The 18,301-nt window shown below is 39.4% G+C and overlaps 1 protein-coding gene and 1 pseudogene across 1 annotated transcript; both read left to right on the top strand.

The window, feature by feature from the left end:
- The first annotated feature begins 1,596 nt into the window (after window positions 1-1,596).
- Window positions 1,597-6,453, top strand: LOC131328941 (polyol transporter 5-like; annotated as a pseudogene).
- A 4,613-nt stretch (window positions 6,454-11,066) lies between these two features.
- On the top strand, window positions 11,067-15,677 carry LOC131314765 (uncharacterized). Its single transcript, XM_058343645.1, has 3 exons — window positions 11,067-11,292; window positions 11,416-11,468; window positions 15,362-15,677. The coding sequence occupies exons 1-3, from the start codon at window positions 11,202-11,204 to the stop codon at window positions 15,482-15,484; spliced, it is 267 nt and encodes an 88-aa protein (XP_058199628.1). The 5' UTR covers window positions 11,067-11,201; the 3' UTR covers window positions 15,485-15,677.
- Window positions 15,678-18,301: the final 2,624 nt, after the last annotated feature.

Genomic DNA, 18,301 nt, shown 5'->3' with positions numbered 1-18,301 from the left:
GTGTTTCGATAGCCATGGTTTAACCATTCTATCCTGGGCGACAGATGCCGATCAACCTCCAACACCCAACGGTGAGGTGGTGAATCTGTTTTAAGAAAAGTGATTCAGGGCTCGGTTTGGTGTTACAGAGTTCTGTAAATTTCGTTTCTGTTCATGTAACATATAATCGGTAATTTGTTTATTGTGAATGGAATTGTACTCTGGAATTTTCGATCATAATGCAAATTTGGGTTTGTCAGATTTCAGAATCGGAGGGATGCCAGCTCGGCGGTGGCCAAAGCTAATGGGATTCGCTTTGCCAATCGAAGTATTATTATGGAGAGGGCTAGTTATGATAAGGATATCAACTCTGGTAGCTATTTGCGAAGTGATTCTGGTAACAAGTTCCGTGATCGTGCTAGGGCTTTAAGAGCTAATTGCTCAATGGATCAAGTTGATTTACCAATGTCTATCCCTGTATACCAGCCCAAGATTCGCGCTGAGCCTAGCCAGATCCCTAATGTGGATTTTCCCCAGAAGATCAAGAGAAGGGTAACACTTAATTTTCAACATATTGCTTCGGATTGGTTGATGCAGTGGCGAGACTTCTAAAAATCACCACTATAGAGATCGTGAAGCAAGCTTTCGAGGATCTTGATTTTCAAGATGTTTCAGTTAAATCTCTTGGTGGTTTGGATTTAATCATTACTTTCTAATCCAAAGAAGATCGACTTGAAGCGTTAACAAACCCTAAGGTAATGGGATGGTTCAAAACTTTTAAGCCATGGAATGGAGAACCAAGTGGAAAATCAAGACTGGTCTGGCTCAAATGTAGGGGTGTTCCGCTTAATATTTAGAACTTGAATAGTTTTAGACATATTGGAGAAATCTGGAGTGAGTTTATTAGTCTTGAGATCAAGAGACGATGAAAGAGGATTCTTATGATGTGGGAAGGATGATGATCTCTTCAAAGAATTTAAATCGTATTGATGAATAGATTAATATTACAGTAAGAGTGAAGCTGTGGTGTTAGAGTTTGGGAAGAGGTGTGCGATGATCCTTTCAATGAGATGCACATTAGAGATTGGATCAAATGTCACATTTCAAATCCGGCACCGAAACCTCTGTCCAATGTGATTTGCCAACCACTTTGTTGTTAAAGGATGGCAGCTCAAGGAATGTGATTGTCCCTAGGGAGACTGTTATTAATTCAAATCAAACGGATCAAGAAGCTGAAGAGACTGAAGAGTCAAAAATCAAACGGTACGAGTTTTTTTGTTTTCAAAAATTAATAACTTCTCCAAAAATTAATTATTGCAACCATATAGTTTAACAGATTGACTGAATTCAAGTTTTCGTCAATCTAGTGGTCACTAGTAGTCTCTATATAGTGCCTAAAATTACAGGATTCCCTTGGTCCACCACCGCTAGTAGAGTCCAAAGTTGACCTTTTTATGGATAATAAGCCAAATGGCATAATAAGCATGTGATGACTGATGAGGGTATATACATATATATGGAGTATTTTGTAGCCCTCAGCCTTCACAGTTGAAAGTTTAAACCAACAAAGCAAGTCCATTGCAACAGTCTCCCTCTCCTTCTCTGTCTAAATTAACGATGGCGGATGGGAAGCCTCAGAACAAACGGAACAATTTTGCTTTCGCTTGTGCCATCTCAGCCTCCATGACTTCCATCTTACTCGGTTATGGTATGTTTTAATTATCATCTAAACCCCCCACCAAGGATGGAATCAGGAGAGGTCTAGTAGCGGCGACCGCCACGATAAAATTTTTAGAAAATGCAATTATTATATGTAAAAAAAAATTATGCCCAACTTATATAATCTTGCCACAATTAGAATTTTTTTAATATATATTTAGCCACTACTAGGGTAAAATCCTGGTTCCGTTTTTGTAAACCACAACTATATATCTCTTTGGGTAAACATATATATATATATATATATATATATATATATATATATATATATATATATATATATTTGACATGGATGTCTTGGTTATTTTGACGGTGCAGATATTGGGGTAAGAGCATCTCCAGATTTCCGGCTAATTGGCGATGAAAAGCTCCCAAACCCAGACACAACAGCCTCACTCCGGCCTCGCCAGTTAATCCGCCACCAAAACCACTCGCCTGCTGTGGCGAGGTTTTAAACCCTCGCTTGCCTCTCTCTCTCTCTCTCTCTCTCTCTCTCTCTCTCTCTCTCTCTCTCTCGCCTTTGAAGCAAACCCAGACGTGGATCTGGAAAATTGACGACGGCGGATTTCAGAATCAAAACTCACGCTACTGTGCCTTGCCCGCCGTCATCCGTCATCGTCTGCCGTTGCCCGTGGATCGGATTCCGACTCCTCTATTGCTTTGCTTCTACTCTCCGGCGAGTTTTCCGGTAGGTTTTTGGAATTTTTAATACTGTGTGTATATATATAGGCGTATATATATGTGTATATGCCGGCTGGATTTGAATTTGTGGGTTTCAATTTATGTTTTTTTGACTGGAATTGATTTGTGGGTTTGATCTTGAGGTTTGATTTGTGACTTTTTTGAGGATTGATTTTGTATTTATGGGTTTGATGTTGTCAACTGGAACATAGGTTCTGAGTTTGTAATTGGAAATAGCCGTGGTGTTGTGTTGCTGGTTTGTGTTGCTATTGTTGCAAGTTTCAGAGAGAGGGAGGGGGAGAGAGAGGAGAGAGGATTGATTTGGTACAAATGACTAATGGTTTTGCTGAGGCTACTAGGTACACATGTATTGAATGACTAGCCAATTGAGAGAAATTGTACTTTTTCTTGCTTAAATGGCTAAAAATGTGGTGTGACTGTTGGGGATGCTCTAATGAGTGGGTCCGGACTCTTCATCCAAGACGATCTTAAAATCTCCGACGTCCAGCTGGAAGTCCTGATGGGGATCCTAAACGTCTACTCCCTCCTGGGCTCTGCCGCCGCCTGCCGTACTTCCGATCACTACAAGAAATTTGATCAACATCAGCGCTTGTAAAAAGCGCTACAACAAGAGGTCTATGCCAGCGTTTTTTTTAGCCGCTACTAGAATGGGGATTTCCCAGTGCTCAAACCAAAAGCGCTAGAATAGACCGACCCTTTCCCAACGCCCAAGCAAAAGCGCTGGCATAGGCCCATCATTTACCAGCATTTAGAAAAAGCGCTGGAATAGACTCCCTATTTCCCAGCGGCCCAGGAAAAAGCGTGGGAGTAGACCCAATGAAAAAATAAATTGATTGACAAAAATCTAATAATATTACTATATGTTATACATTTTTAATACTCTTCGATCAAATGTGTAGCGATACTCGATCAACTTCATTCTTAGTACAAATCGACGAATTACGTAATATGTAAAAGACGAACAGTTCGGATCGAAAAATAAAGACTCTTGTGGGGGTCGGGTTGCGATCTAATACTTTAATGCCTAGGGATGCATCAAATGTTGTCCGATTAGGCGGTCGTCGATATCCAATGATCTCCGATTTTGGTGACAATGACAGAATAAATGAGATGTGAAATCCTAATGGTTCAGATCGACCACTGTAAAAATTGATTTGGTAACGACCTTTAAATTCTATACATTCAATGCAACTGTTAATAAACTAAGTCTTGTGTTGTACTTGAACGTATGGTAGCCATCCAACCGCAACACAATTACGACAACGCAGACCGTTGATTTTGTTTTTCTTGTTGATTTTATCATTCTCATTAAAAAATATTTCAATTGGGTTTAGAAAGCTTCTTTATCGAGACACAATTTCATTAACAAAATGGATTTTTTTGTCCAATCAAGTGTGTAGCGATACCCGATTAACTTTTTTCTTGGTAAGAATGATGAACTCCGTAATATGTAAAAATAGACAATTCAAATAAAAAATAAATACTTTGGTGGGGGTCGGAATGCATCTAATACTTTAATGCCTCGATCACGACACAATCACAATGATCCAAACCGTTGATTTTGTTGTCCTTGTTGATTAAATCATTTCCGTAAAATTTTGCCTCAATCAAAATAAGCAATATTCCCATTAGATGCATTATTTGGGGTTGTGGTGGTAGTGGTTGGAAAAGATCCTGTAAAATACAAATATAAAAATTACTAAAATAAAGCTTTTGAAATGTTAGTGGAACAAAAATAGAGCATAGAACATAAAAAATAATTCTCATGGGAGGAATGATTCACTTTTTTATAATAATATAATAATCTACCAAATAGTTAACCAAAAAAAGGATGTTAAACATATGTTATATAATAAATACTTCAAAACATGTAACGGAAATGATGTTTGGTGCAGTGGCTGGAGAAGGTACACGCAGGCGACGGTGAGTTGAAGGTTCAGAGTTCAAAACCTGGTAACGGCACAGGTGCTCCCCGCCTCCCCCATTTTGGTTTTTGGTAAAGGGGTTCTATGCCAGGAAACAAAGCGCTGGTAACAGTGCTATTGCGGCGGTCATGCACCAGCGCTTTACTTAAGCGCTGGTATAGGACTCTAAGGTCTATAGCAGCGCTTTGCGACACCTTTGCCAACACTTTTGGCCGCTGGCATATCCCGTTTTTCTTGTAGTGGATTGGGTCGGCCGCCGCTACACCATCGTGTTCGCCTCCGTGATCTTCTTCGTCGGAGCACTCCTCATGGGCTTCGCCACCAACTACGCCTTCCTTATGGTCGGCCGGTTCGTCGCCAGGGTCGGAGTTGGTTACGCCCTCATGCGCCCCCCCTTTACACAGCAGAAGTCTTCTCACGTCTTTTTCCTGAGGTCTTCATTAACGCCGGTATTTTTCTTGGTTTTCCTGAGGTCTTCATTGACGCCGGTATTGTTCTTGCATGTATTTTAGGTTCACTCATTCCTAATAATCCTATTTTCATTGTTTTAGGTATATTACTGGGCTACTTATCAAACTACGCCTTCTCCAAGCTTCCACTTGACCTAGGCTGGCGATTCATGCTCGGAGTCGGAGCAATTCCGTCGGTTTTCCTAGCCCACGGCGTTCTCGCGATGCTCGAGTTGCCTCTGTGGCTTGTTCTCCAGGGTCGACTTGGGGACGCGATCGAAGCAAGTTCTGGAAAAAACATCTGATTCGAAAGAGGAGAGGCTGTACTACAGCTGGGCGACATCAAGGAAGCCGCTGGGATCCCCAAGGAGTGCAACGACGACCTCGTTCAAGTTCCGAAACGCAGCCACCAAGATGATGTTTGGAAGGAGGTAGTTGTCCACTCGACGCTCACCGTTAGGCATATTCTCGAGGCGGCTGGCATTGGAATTCATTTTGTTCAACAAACCTCTGGGATTGACGCTGTGGTTTTGTACAGCCCAAAAATATTTGAGAAAGCAGGTGTACTTTTTCTCCACTTTTTTTTTTTCGTAAATATTGTCTAAAATTTTTACACAACACAAACACTAAAAGGGCAAATTTTTTGAAAGTGGAGTACAAAAATTATTTTGCGATTTTTGTGTTGGCAGTGTTTTTTTTTTTCTACTTTTCAGATTTCTTTTTTTTAAACAAGCAAATAATTATGAAATTTTGACCCAGAAGGAAAAAATTGAGAAAATATTAAAACAAATTGTTTTATTGTTTACGGTAGATTGCTCAAAAGACAGTCTTAGTTATGGAGTATTTCGATGATTAATACACTTGATAATATAGGAGTAATTTTTTACTATTTGTCGGTGACATCACATCACTTGTCAGGTACTATAACGAACAAGGGAAAGACATGAAACTAAGTACTCATGTTCATTCTGGTGGCCGGCCACGTTTTTGCTGGACCGGGTGGGACGAAGGCCGTTACTTTTAACCAGCGTCGGGGGAATGATCGCTTCCCTTAATTGCCAGTCTAGGGATGATTTTAACAACGGTCTTGCTATTGTCAGCTCACTGGGCTGACAATAAACACGTTAGAAGACAAGTAAATTAAACACGTATTTCTGTGTACTTTTTACACCCTTTAATATACATTCACACTCACTATTGTTAGCCCATTGGGCTGATTTTAGAATTTTTCTTTTAACAATCATAGACCAGCACTCCACTGAGAAACTATCCTGGGCCATTGCTCTGGCTATTCCCTCAGTACTAGCCTAGCTACGTCGCGATGTTCTCAATCGGAATGGGGCCCATCACGTGGGTCTACAACTCGGAGATTTTCCCAGTGAGCTAGGCTGCGGGCCCAATTAAGGGACGAGCATTGAAGTCGCTGTGAACCGTACGTGTGATGAGTACTGGGATCATATCAATGACCTTTTTATCCTTCTCGAAGGCGATTACATACCATTGGAGGGGCCTTCTTTTTCTTCATGGGAGTGGCTGTAGCTGGATGGGTGTTCTTTTATATGTTGTTACCTGAAACACAGGGGAAAACCCTCGAGGAAATACAGGTGTTGTTTGGCACCTTCTTTGGGTGGAGGCCAGACAATGATGAGGGAATTGGAGAAGATCAACGAGAGAGTTAATGGTAATGGTGGTGAAGGGGATGATCAAGACAACGTTAACAGTAACTGTCAGATTCAGTTACTTACCAAAAAAATAAAAACTGTCAGATTCAGTTGGGGACTACTACCAACTAAATGTACTGTCCGCTGGACGTTTGGATGGAAAGAAAATAGAGATAGATGAGAAAAGAAAGATCAGACAATTAGTCATGTGGAAGGGGGAATAAGAAAAATAATACTAAATGGAAATATATTTCTTATAGCTTTCACCAAGTTTGATACTATATATTAACTGCATTGAGACTTGTTATTTGATTTTTGTTTTGTTCAGAATATTGTGGGGCAGCAACTTTTATAGAATAGATATTTAAAAAAAAAACTTTTACAGAATAAAACCTTTTACAGAACACAAACAAATCAGTTTCATGGTCATATATTATTCAACGTGCATGTGTTCCTACATATATGTGAGGTGTCCTTGGAGCCAGTACTTGAATCATGTCCACCACCATGTTCTTGTTGTACGTACACATTCTATGCACGTGGTAACATATATCTCTAGAGACAAAATGAAATTGTAGCTAGTTTGTGTGCAATCACCAAATGTGTAATCAATTACAAAAGTCGCAATTGCATGTGTAACCATTTGCCTATATTATGCCAAATAATCAAAGCGTTGAATTTAAGATCAGAGAACCCTAAATGTAATTTAATAAGTCTTCTATAATACGTACATAAACAAATAGATATATGCATCATGTATTGTTGCATGTTTACTAAAACTTGAATGACCCTTTGAGCATACATAGAAAAATTAAAATTGCAATTTGTTTCTTTGATTTTCATACATTAGGAAGCATGCATGGACCAACTCTAATGTCTATATGAACGATTGTAAGTTGAAAGAACGAAGTGTCGAGATTTCTTTGGTAATAATATAATCTAGGAAAGAAATTCATAAATATATTATGCATGTTAGAACAAACAATATCACACATGAAAAATACTTGTCATTTTAAAGCCACCACATATTATTTGCCGTCACTATTAATTCTCTCTCTCTCTCTCTCTCTCTCTCTCTCTCTCTCTCTCTGTCTCTCTCTCTTGATTGATTGATATTTAAAAACGGGTTGGTTGAATAATTTTTCAAATTCACTTATTTCATTGAATCTTTTTCGAATGTCATTTTGATCCTTCCAGTGATGCCAAATTAAAGTCGTTCCTGGGTCTGTAAGACGATCAAATCAATTAGATTATGATTGAAATCCTTTTTTAATATTCTTTGTTCCCGAAAACTAAAAAAATAGGTTTACATTGATCAATCAAGTAAATTTAGTTCTGACAGGAATAAAATCTAGTTTAACAAAAGAAAAGCAACATTTCAATGCATTTTTCTCTTCATGGTATTTGATTTCCCACATTCTTTAGGAAGGATTTACAAATCGAATGAAATGTACGTACGGGGCTGGTTCCCGATCGTGGTCGAAGTCAAATCTAGTCGTCGCACCCTTGCACTTGCTGTCTGGTAAGTCAATCGCTCACTATTCATGCAGGCTTATTGGGAGCTCAAGCTAGCCCACAGCAGCAGCTGGCTGGTCCATTCCAAGGCCCAAGGCGAGCTTTGCTAGCTAGTGTTCAAACCCAGCAATCAAGCATCTGATCCAGCCCAATGTCCAGCTCTGATTGAAGCCCAGAAGTTTGATATTGCTTATTAGATTTAATTAATTAGTTAACTAGAAGGATTAGTTAGCAATTGGATTAATTAATTAGTTGGTTAATCTGTTAGTTAATTTGTTGCTCTGATGAGCTGGTCCAGTAGAGTATAGCGTGAGCAAGAGAGAGATGAGGGCATGCCTGCTTTTTATAATCGAAAAGATTGGGACGAGAGCTCCCCCGTACGTTTCTTTCATCAATCAAATCTCACAGTTTTCTTTTCTCCCCACCTTTTATTCTTCCATTTTCCTGCAATTTCCATCACCCCATTCTATCACTTGCACAGTTGGTTCCGGAACCAATTGAAGCACGTATAGTAGCCAAATCCAATTGCTTTTATTAACAACAATGTTATAATCACACACACATTCACAAAGGAGGCGGGCTTCACACACACATACACACTGAAGGTGTGCAGTGTGTGTAAATATTTGTGTGTGGTTATAAAATTAAATACTGTCAGACAGCTTCAATGCCAAATAATGAGAGCAGTACTACAAGTTCAAAAAGACCAATAGAACCAACACAGAGGTAGAAGATTAAGTTTGCATGCGCACTTGCATGTCTTCAATCTTTCTGCCACTGTGAAGTTCCCAGCATCTTCATACCCCTGAAGTATAGGCACCACGGCCCAAGTAAGTAAAGATTATTTTTTATTTTTACTTTTTTGAAAATGTCAATTTTATCTCATAACAAGCCCGAAGGCAATACAGACTTCATTAAAGATACAAGAATAAACCAAAACTACCAAGACTTCGACACAGGCACCCCTTGCAGAAGCAAGACCGACGAAACGCCTAAATTAGGAACCAATTTAGGTCCAGGTAGTAGAGAATCCTGAGGGACCCCAGCTCAAACTCGAGAAAGCGCAAATGAAATCTGGACACCAAAAAACTCCCAACTACAGTACCCCAAACGTGCCCAAAGCTGCCAACACAACCTAGACGCGTAAAGAGGCCCTAATCGCAACTGAAAACTCTGGCCAAACACCCAAACCCTAACTAAGAGAAATTATTTACCCACCATCAACACCCACCAGATCTAAAATCTAGACCGGTACAGACCAAGCAGGAGAGGCCTGCCAGTAGAAAAACCAAGCCAAAACAGTTGGCAAAAAAGGAAAATAAAAAGAAAAACCTAAAACCTAAAACCCATCCTCGCCTTTATTAACTATCCAACGTCCACCACTTGCCGAACCACCAAACGCCATCTCCTCATCTCCAATTTGCACCGAAATCGCCAAACAACACGGACGGAACTTCATCACTAGAGCCGGACCACCGGATAGGAAATCGGAAACACCAGAAGAACGAACGAGAGGGGAAGCGGAGAAGAAACGGTGGATAGTAGATCTAGGAGGAGGGAGGAGAGGGAGGGGGGAGGAGGGTGAGGAAGGCGGCGGCCGCCCTCCCCCAAATCAATCTTGAAAGTTTTTTGAGAGAGAGGGAGAGAGTAAAGATTAATTAAGGTACTCCAGTATGACCACCTCCAAAAGAACGGGATTCCTCCATTTCTCACGACCAATTATTATCGTCCAAATGTCAGCGGGGACGAGGATGATGATGGAGAGAGAGCAGAACCAGGTGTATTCGACGGTGAAGAGGACGTATCGAGGCACATCTGGTCCCGCGAAAATACCTCAAAGTCGACACCACCATGCCCATCGTTAGAGGCAGCTAGATCAGATAGAACACCAGCATCTCTCTCTCTCTCTCTCTCTCTCTCTCTCTCTCTCTCTCTCTCTCTCTCTCTCTCTCTCTCTCTCTCTCTCTCTCTCTCTCTCTCTCTCTCAAGGCCGGCCTTGCTTAAAATTGCTTACATTATCTTGTTAGTCAATGATTTGGAATCACAGAGAATGTGTTGAACTTCTGGTCAAAATGTTGTGGCAATCTGTTTGATTTGGAATCCACTTGAATCTTCAATTTTTTCTGGCTGTTGTTCATGGTCGTTAAGCTTGTATAATTAACTACTATGATGTTTGTAGAGGTAAATTGGGATGTTACATAAACAATCTATAGAAGATGTTCTCCACGCCAACAAAATATTTCCTCAAGACCAAGAAATAAATTGTCTTCATATAAGGTTTTTGAGATTAAAAAAAAAAAATCAGTTTTGTTATTAACTCATGCGCGAGACAGAGTGAGGAAATTAATGGAAGAATACTGTGCATTTAAAAAATTAAGTTGGTTTATAATTTTTTATTTTTTAGATTGTTATCATTTAGAAAAACTAATAATTCAAAAAACGGAATACCAACAAATATGATAAAAATTAAATAATAACAGAAAATAAGCTGGCCCTTTAGGCCTAACCGGCCATGTATTTCTCTGATTGGTCGAATAATGACAAGTCCAGTCTTGCATTCAGAGTCCAATACAGAGCTCACATGGCCCATCAATGTTGTCTAATTTTAGAAGAAAGAATACTTGCGAGTTGTGAATAAGCCCACGGTCCAAAATTGCATCTGTCCCATTTGTACATTTTGTTAGTCGTGACAGGCCCATGGTCCAAAATTACAGGTTTAAGACTTCGGCAAAGCCATAAGAAGGACGACCTTCCTGATACATAGCTTGACCCGTCACTAAACCACACACTTTTAGCTAGCACCTACGGTTGAACCTTCACCGCAGTTTGGGATTTGCTACCGTCAAATGTTGCACTAGAAATAGGAAGTACGCTTCTATGATGATACAGAGAAATGTGTGATTTCTGAACTCAAATTTCGATAGAAATACATCAGAAATTTTTTTACATTGAGACAAACGGAGCCTCAATTCCAACCATTTAATAAAAGGATTTCGTAGAGGAATTATGAAGAATGAAAAATTAATTTCATTAATCAAAATTTGATTTCTGGCCGAACTACAGGGAGAAAGTGTAATTAATCATGTACTCACTATCTTTGATAGGCCGGGTCGGTTTACCTCAAAAACCAAATCAGTATCCACCAAAACCCTCACAGTTATCTCAGAGAGACCCTTCGCCGGAACCCTAGATACAAAGCAAAATCACAGAGAGAGAGAGAGAGAGAGAGAGAGAGAGAGTCACACACACAGATGACGCAGAAAGCTAACCTCTTCAAAGGCCAACAAAAGAGGAAATCGATTCCTCCAAGTCGTCATGGGAAAATCCCTGTCACCCGGAAAGGTTCGATTCTAACTTTAAGATAGTCTCGTTTTCTCTCTGTGCATGTGTGTGTGTGTGCATATCTCTTTCTACATGAGCATATATTGCTTGAGTTGGGGAAATGATGTTGAATTGAAATTGCAGGGAAGAGAGTCGTGAAGCCTTCGAAGGTCACGAAGGAGATGGATGCGGATCGCGTAAGTTCTCTTGTTTCGAGTTTCCATTGTGACCAAGTATCAGAAATTCACACGCCTTTATTTGAATACCGTATTGCATGATTTTTGTAATCCATTTTATGAGCTTTCGACCTTTAGATCCTTATTAGCGCAAGCTTGAAAATGGTAATATAGTTGTGCGATGCAGCCATATGTCCCAATGATTCTTCTGTTACGCGCATATTTGGTTTCCATTTTACGCACATTCGGTGGGCGTGATATTTGGTCACTGGATGTGCATTCGTAAGAATAGGTGAAGAATTGAATGTTTTTCAAATGAAGTTATCCAGTATCACCCTAGATAAACAAGAAGCTAAAAAGGAAAAAATGGCTGCTGAGTGCCTCTTTGCTTAGATTTTGGGTTCAAATACCATAAATGTAGGTATGGGCTCTGAAAGTAGGTTGTGTTGACTTTAGTTATGTGACTTTGTGCCCGAGTTTTCTAAAACTTTGTCCAATAGAGAACTTCTCTGCTTTCGCATCTTGCAGAAGGGGTTTATTTTTTTAAACGTTTGAAGGTTATTTATTACTTTTGTCCAATATCAAACTTGTTCGCATGTGTGTCTCCCTATGTCTTCTACAAGTTTGAGGGCTATTGGACTGATAATTCACTAGCAGGGTCGCAATTCGGATGATAAGTAGTAGAAATAGGACCAAGAAAAACAGCCGTAGACAGCAGCTTCAAGAACAACATATCCTGCTAGTTTTAACTGTTCCGCTAGAATTTCATTTGAACTTACTCAATTCTTTTGGTTCCATGAAGGGCAACTGATCCCACGAACTCCAGTCATTCCTGAAAAAAGCTCATGTATACTTTCTTCCCTTTAGAAGTAGCTTGAATATCGTGCTCCAAGTGATCTCTCTTGGTGAAGTTCAGCTGAACATATGTGAAGGAGATGGTCCCAAAATTCGTTCGTTAAGGTAAATAAGACAATGGACATCAATTGACTGAACCAAATGATTATTTATCCAAGTCTTAGAAGCATTGACACGGATACGATGCAGCACGGGCGTGCATATACGTTATTTCTCTGAGAGGTGGGACAGACACATTGAGGACAGATATTGTCTATGCAATATGCATATATCGCCGTAAGTTTATTCCGCAGTCCCAAACAAAATAATAGCTAGGCTACAATAAGTTATGAAAAATCGTAACTAAAATGGGGCTTGAGAAATCCTTAAATAATAGAGCATGGACTTGGCTAGGATTTCTCTCTAAAAATATTAACTGAATTTACATTTGAAGAGTTGTAAGACTAAGACTTAACTTTTCAACTTTGTATAGACTTTGATGCGTTTGGATTTTTTTCATAATCTCATGTTAGCAAGGTTCTAAGAAGTGTAGATCACATATTAATTTGTTAGTCATAGACACCAAATATAGATGACAGATGCATTGCTAAAGAGTGCTGGACACGGGTCCGAGTTGAGATTATTATTTCCCTATTATGGACACGAAAAAAAAAATATCGAACATGTGTTCGAGAGTGTCCGAATAGTATCAGTGTCCGCACATGTTGAACAGTTACCTTCTTTCCTAAGGCTTTCATTTGAGGTTTAGAAAGGGTGCTCGGATTTCTCTATGATTGTCATGGATTGAGAATTTCTCTAGTATTACTTCTGAGGCATTGCCTCATCACTTGGAGTGTCCAAGTACTACTTAAGACTTGTGGTGAGTCAAATTGGGGTGTCTACGCATAGGGTGTTTTGTTGATAGGGGGGCTTGAGAGAGAGAGAGAGAGAGAGAGAGAGAGAGAGAGAGAGAGAGAGAGAGACGTGTTTGATTATGAATGTATAAGAAGGGATGGAATGTTTGGGTATGATATGGGAGTATTTGTCTAGTTGAATAAGGGTGTAACTGGGATCTATGTTATACGGACACAGGTACGTGAATTAGGTGCGGGTACATATCTAAGGGTCGGACACCTCAAAGCTGAAAATAGAGGATTTCAGGATATGTATCCGAACTTGGATACGGGTGCAAGGATCCGCTAATTAAATTTATATAGGAAATTTTATTTTTTTATACAAGTATATGTAAAATTATCTCATAAAAATATCCTTTTCATTGTACAATATAATATACATGTAATTTTATCTCATAAACATGGCCCAACCCCTATATGTAGCCCAAATTCATAATAGATAGATGCATTAACTCCACACAACTTATTAACTTTGGAGTTTGGACTATACATTAAAAAGCCCAAAAAATAAAAAAGCCCAACTACATTAGTAGATAAGCCCAATATTAGTTGCAGGAACCTTCAATTATGCCCACGTTTCTTCGACGGAAATGCGTTTCCGCGTTCCCGTCGAAAGAAACTCCAAGAAACCCGTCCCAATGATGACGGGAACTCGTACCTTACCTATACGGGAACTTACACCCAAAAAACGGTTGAGAGACTTACGATTCAAGTTGCAATTGGTACCTTTAAAATTGTTTTGATCTTGTTAGTGAGCACATCTGATATTAACCTTCTAGAGTCATATTAATGCCCTTAACTTTTACGCCTTCTTAATATGCACAAAGAGCTCTATTGTGTAATCATGTGCTACAGTAAAAATGTTGAAATATAACTAGAAACTTATAATTTTAATAGTAATATTTTACGTGGTAGAATAATATTTTTATATTGACATTTAACAATATAAAATTTCAAAATATATTTATAATTTTAATAATTTTTCCTAACCGCTCCCAATGGCGCTCCCACACTTTTGTGATCATCTGCTCCCCCGTCCCCGCCCCCGCTCCTGCTCCCGTCCCCGCTCCCGCTTCGTGTAACTAAGAGCCCAATACAGAGCCCATCACTTCTATTTCATAAAGAGGCCCAATAAATAAACCTACATTGTTCTTCTTCTTCTCCAATGATGGCGACTGCGCATCTGCTGGTCTCCCTCCGACTATAACGACTGTAACTCTTCTGGTCACTCTGACGATGGCAGTCGTGCGCCTCATCTTCCAAAGCAGGTATGGCCCTACTTCTTCGATCCACCTTCTTCTTCTTCGATCAAACTCCCAACTAAACACAACGTGTCCAATTTTCTACCACCATATCCGACACATCCCGCACCCATACTTGTGTCGTGTCGTGTCAACACGGGTACTCTGCCCAAAATTGTGGATCCATGTATCATAGACTGGGATTATTATAAAAGAAAATAAGAAGGTGATATCTTCTTTTTCTGTTGCATGAATTGTGCCCTTTGTTCGAAGGGAAGATTAGATACTGACTACCAACAAGAAGGGATGCTTTTCTTGTAATGAAACTTTCTGTCACCTTTTTTTTTCATTGGTGGCAATTGTTTCCAGTGTTCTAAAAGTTGCTAGGCACTAGTCGGGCGGTCGGCCGCCTTCGAGCTTTGAGGCCTAGCAATCGGTGATTAATTGGTGCATAGCAATTAGTCCGATCTAGTCGGATAGGCCCCCTCCAGTGATTAATCGCCGATTAATTCCGATATTTAGAACACTGATTGTTTCACTAGATAGCAATTAGTGACTGAAATATATTGATCCTGCCATGGAGTGGAGGTTATATGGAAGCTTGATTCTCCACTCAATTGGTTTACGTCTCGCATGCTATAGCTTTGGCAGATCCTTTTATGATGATTTCTTTCCCTCAAATCCTTTGTAATCAAATTTTTATGCATCCCTGTTCTGATTTTTTTTGCTTTGGAAACCCCTTGGAATCGTAAGGAGGAAAAAGATTCTCACTTGATCCAACGGACAAAAAATGCACCCGAAAGGGGGTAATTAGGAAAGCTTGTGTACAGAGGATTTGAACTCAAGTGACAACTTTATTTCGCTAGATGTTTGGATTTTCTTTATTATTGGTACTAAGTCTACTCTGTTTTCTTTTGCTGACCAGGAAATGAGCAAGTTCATAAACCATTGCAATGAGGTAAAAGCAGCAACTGCTGCAAACAAGGAAGGTGGGCAATTGAGTATTGTTAAACCACAGTCCGAGTCCAGCAGTGGTGTGAAGAAATAGTAGATGACATGAAGACTACGGCTGCATGTATGAATAGGGAAATAGTTTCAGATCACATGTTAAACTAGCTCCTTGTACCAAAATAGGTTTCGAACTTTTGATATAGAGATGTGCCTGGGTTTATCGGAGACATGTTCAAATTTTGGGAATTTTTAGTTGCATCTTCTGTACTTTTAATCATTTTTCAGATACATTCCTATGCTCTCTCTTTTTTTCTTGTTTATGTACATGCACCCTTTGAAGTTACCATTTTACAGTCAGAACATGAAGGTCGTTATGGAAAAGCTAAAAGGATGGAAAAGCCCATTCCTTTTGGTGTGAGTAGCTAGTTCACGTAAATGTCTGTGTGGAAGGTTGGCAAATAAGTGATCAGGGCTAGCAGGTTACCTGTGTAGATCGACTTCTTGGTACTCCACCAGAAAAGTTAGGCATAGATCTCAGCAGCTCTGTTTGTGTGAATGTAAATGTCATTAATTCATAATTAAACTTGTCAACTTAAGTTTTGCATTTATATGGCTAAGGATATTTTATTGTCATTTACTGCTTAGGAATTGTTGTTGTGCCCTACAATTTGACCTTCTCCTTGCCAATTGTGGTTGTCTTGAATTGATTCATTAGGTAATGAACCCCTGCTTGCTTCATCTAGCCCATTCTCTTTGCCTTTCTCTTTGTTGATTACTTTGGGAAGGAGATTGCCGATGGCATGTTAAGGGCGATTATGCAACCTTCACCTTTGTTGGGATGAGACGATTTCTTAAGGGCAATTATGTTCGCCCTTGTTGGGGGAGACGATTTCTTTTTTATCTCACTCAGCTATTCTACGGCACGGTTCTAGATGGGTAAGAAAGGGCACAAACATGGAGCAGGGACAACAACTACTAAGTTATCGGATTCTAGACAGAACTTGGTTGGAGATGGGCCAGTATAGGCACGACACGGCATGGCCCATTAGACACCTCTAATCAAAGGTTAAGATCTAATCATCTAATTGTATAGTCTTACCATTTTAGCCTTTCTTATCCATTTACTAGGTTCTGGTTTCGTGCACAGCATGAATGTTGTGCCCGTTGAAGAGAACGGGTTGAAAAATGGTAGAATGGAATACAATAAAGTTAGCAGATCTCAGTGCAATCCAAGCAATCAATGGCCACAACATCCAAATGTGTAGGATGCCTGGTATGCTTCATCTGTCTATGCAACTCCAAACCCTACTTTCTTTTGCTTACCCTATTTCATTTAGCATTTGCTTTTAGTTCCAGATCTACTTTTATGAGGTAGATTGATTTAATCTCTAACAATATATAACAATCATTGTGAGAATGCAGAAAAGCAAAGACTCTAAAATAACGCAATAGGGAAAAATAAGAAATCAGTCAGCCTATCGCTCGGAACCATACTGTCTTTCAGCTATCTGATTTTATTTACATATAACAAAAAACACCCCACCAGTACCATATCTGTGCACAGATACCAGAACAACACATAAATGGAAAAGGCCTGAGAACATACAACAAAAATGACACAAATGACCAAAAAAAGAAGCACGGCATCACATATCTTTGATGGCGATACAAACAAAAAGATTTTACCCAAACCACCACACAAAGATCTCACAACTTAATCATTGCACACCAGATGATGTACACACACACATGCCAGAACAAAGCAAACACACATTCAAGAACAAACCCAAACAAGGCCAGTCCATCGAAGACCCAAGCAGCCTTTTGTTTGTTTCCTTGGCTCTAGAGTCCAGACGAATAGAACAACCAAAAAAAAAACCTGATCACATCACAATGCATGCAAGATTAACCAAAAACAGGAGGCCAAAATAAGCCCAGGGAAAAATCGTCCCAAGAATGCAATTTATTCTTCCATCCAAAAACCAAAATGATCTACGTGACCAAACGGCAAACACGAATGCGCTACTAAACACAAAAAAGCTCCACTCAAGAAAAGCAATGAGATAGCAGCCGAGATTGGACAATTTCAAAGGAGGATGAGCTCCAGTTACGTCGAACACCTTCCCTACCGATGCTTTCAAATTAAAATCCACACTCTCCTACATTAATAAGAATTATGCATCTCCTTGTCATTGGATGAATTCTGTACATCGGTTTGTATATATACTTATAGATGTATCTATACATGAACAAATAAACTGAAGTAAATGGACTTACTTTTCATTGAGATTTGAATTACCAATGGGGTTAGAATCAATAACCAAACACCGCCTTCAATTTTTTTTTTTTGGCAACTTTATGTGCCTGAACAAAGCACCAAACATTAACTACCCTTGAACCGTATCATTGGATATTAATTTAGCACCATCTGTATGGGACAATCTGGATGTGGAAAAAGGCACAAAATTTGCATGAGGATGAACCGATGAACTTGAGATAGTCATGACATTTTGTATGATGAACTAATTTCAGTTTAGATCTCAACTATCCCTACTGATTTTACTAATTGGGATAGGATGAACTAATTTCAGTTTCCCTAACTTTAGAGGCTATCCCTACTAATTAGGAAATGACTCAGAATTCTGATATCTCAGATTGATAAAAAAGAAGAGGTTTCATCAAGAATATACAGATCAGAAACAAAAGATTCGTGAGTCGTGACAAATATAAGAAATAAATTCAAAAAATCCGAGAAATAAATTCAAACAATCAAGGAAAATAAGTCATACCTCATCTAATCACAAGGGGATAAAAGTAAACTTTTGGCCACGAAATTTCTCAATTGTCTCAGCCACAATCTCCAGCTGCCCTCCTCCTCCACGAGCCAGCCATGGTCTCCGTCACTTCAGTGGTC

The sequence above is a fragment of the Rhododendron vialii genome, chromosome 1a, assembly GCF_030253575.1.
Source record: "Rhododendron vialii isolate Sample 1 chromosome 1a, ASM3025357v1".
In the NCBI taxonomy this organism is placed as follows: Eukaryota; Viridiplantae; Streptophyta; class Magnoliopsida; order Ericales; family Ericaceae; genus Rhododendron; species Rhododendron vialii.
This window is presented reverse-complemented; position numbering and strand designations above follow the sequence as displayed.

Excerpts from the sequence above, each read along its gene's own strand:
- LOC131314765 (XM_058343645.1), top strand. The coding sequence starts at position 11,202 with ATGACGCAGAAAGCTAACCTCTTCAAAGGCCAACAAAAGAGGAAATCG. Across the intron at positions 11,293-11,415 it reads AATCCCTGTCACCCGGAAAG|GGAAGAGAGTCGTGAAGCCT; the intron begins GTTCGATTCTAA and ends TTGAAATTGCAG. Across the intron at positions 11,469-15,361 it reads AGGAGATGGATGCGGATCGC|GAAATGAGCAAGTTCATAAA; the intron begins GTAAGTTCTCTT and ends TTTGCTGACCAG.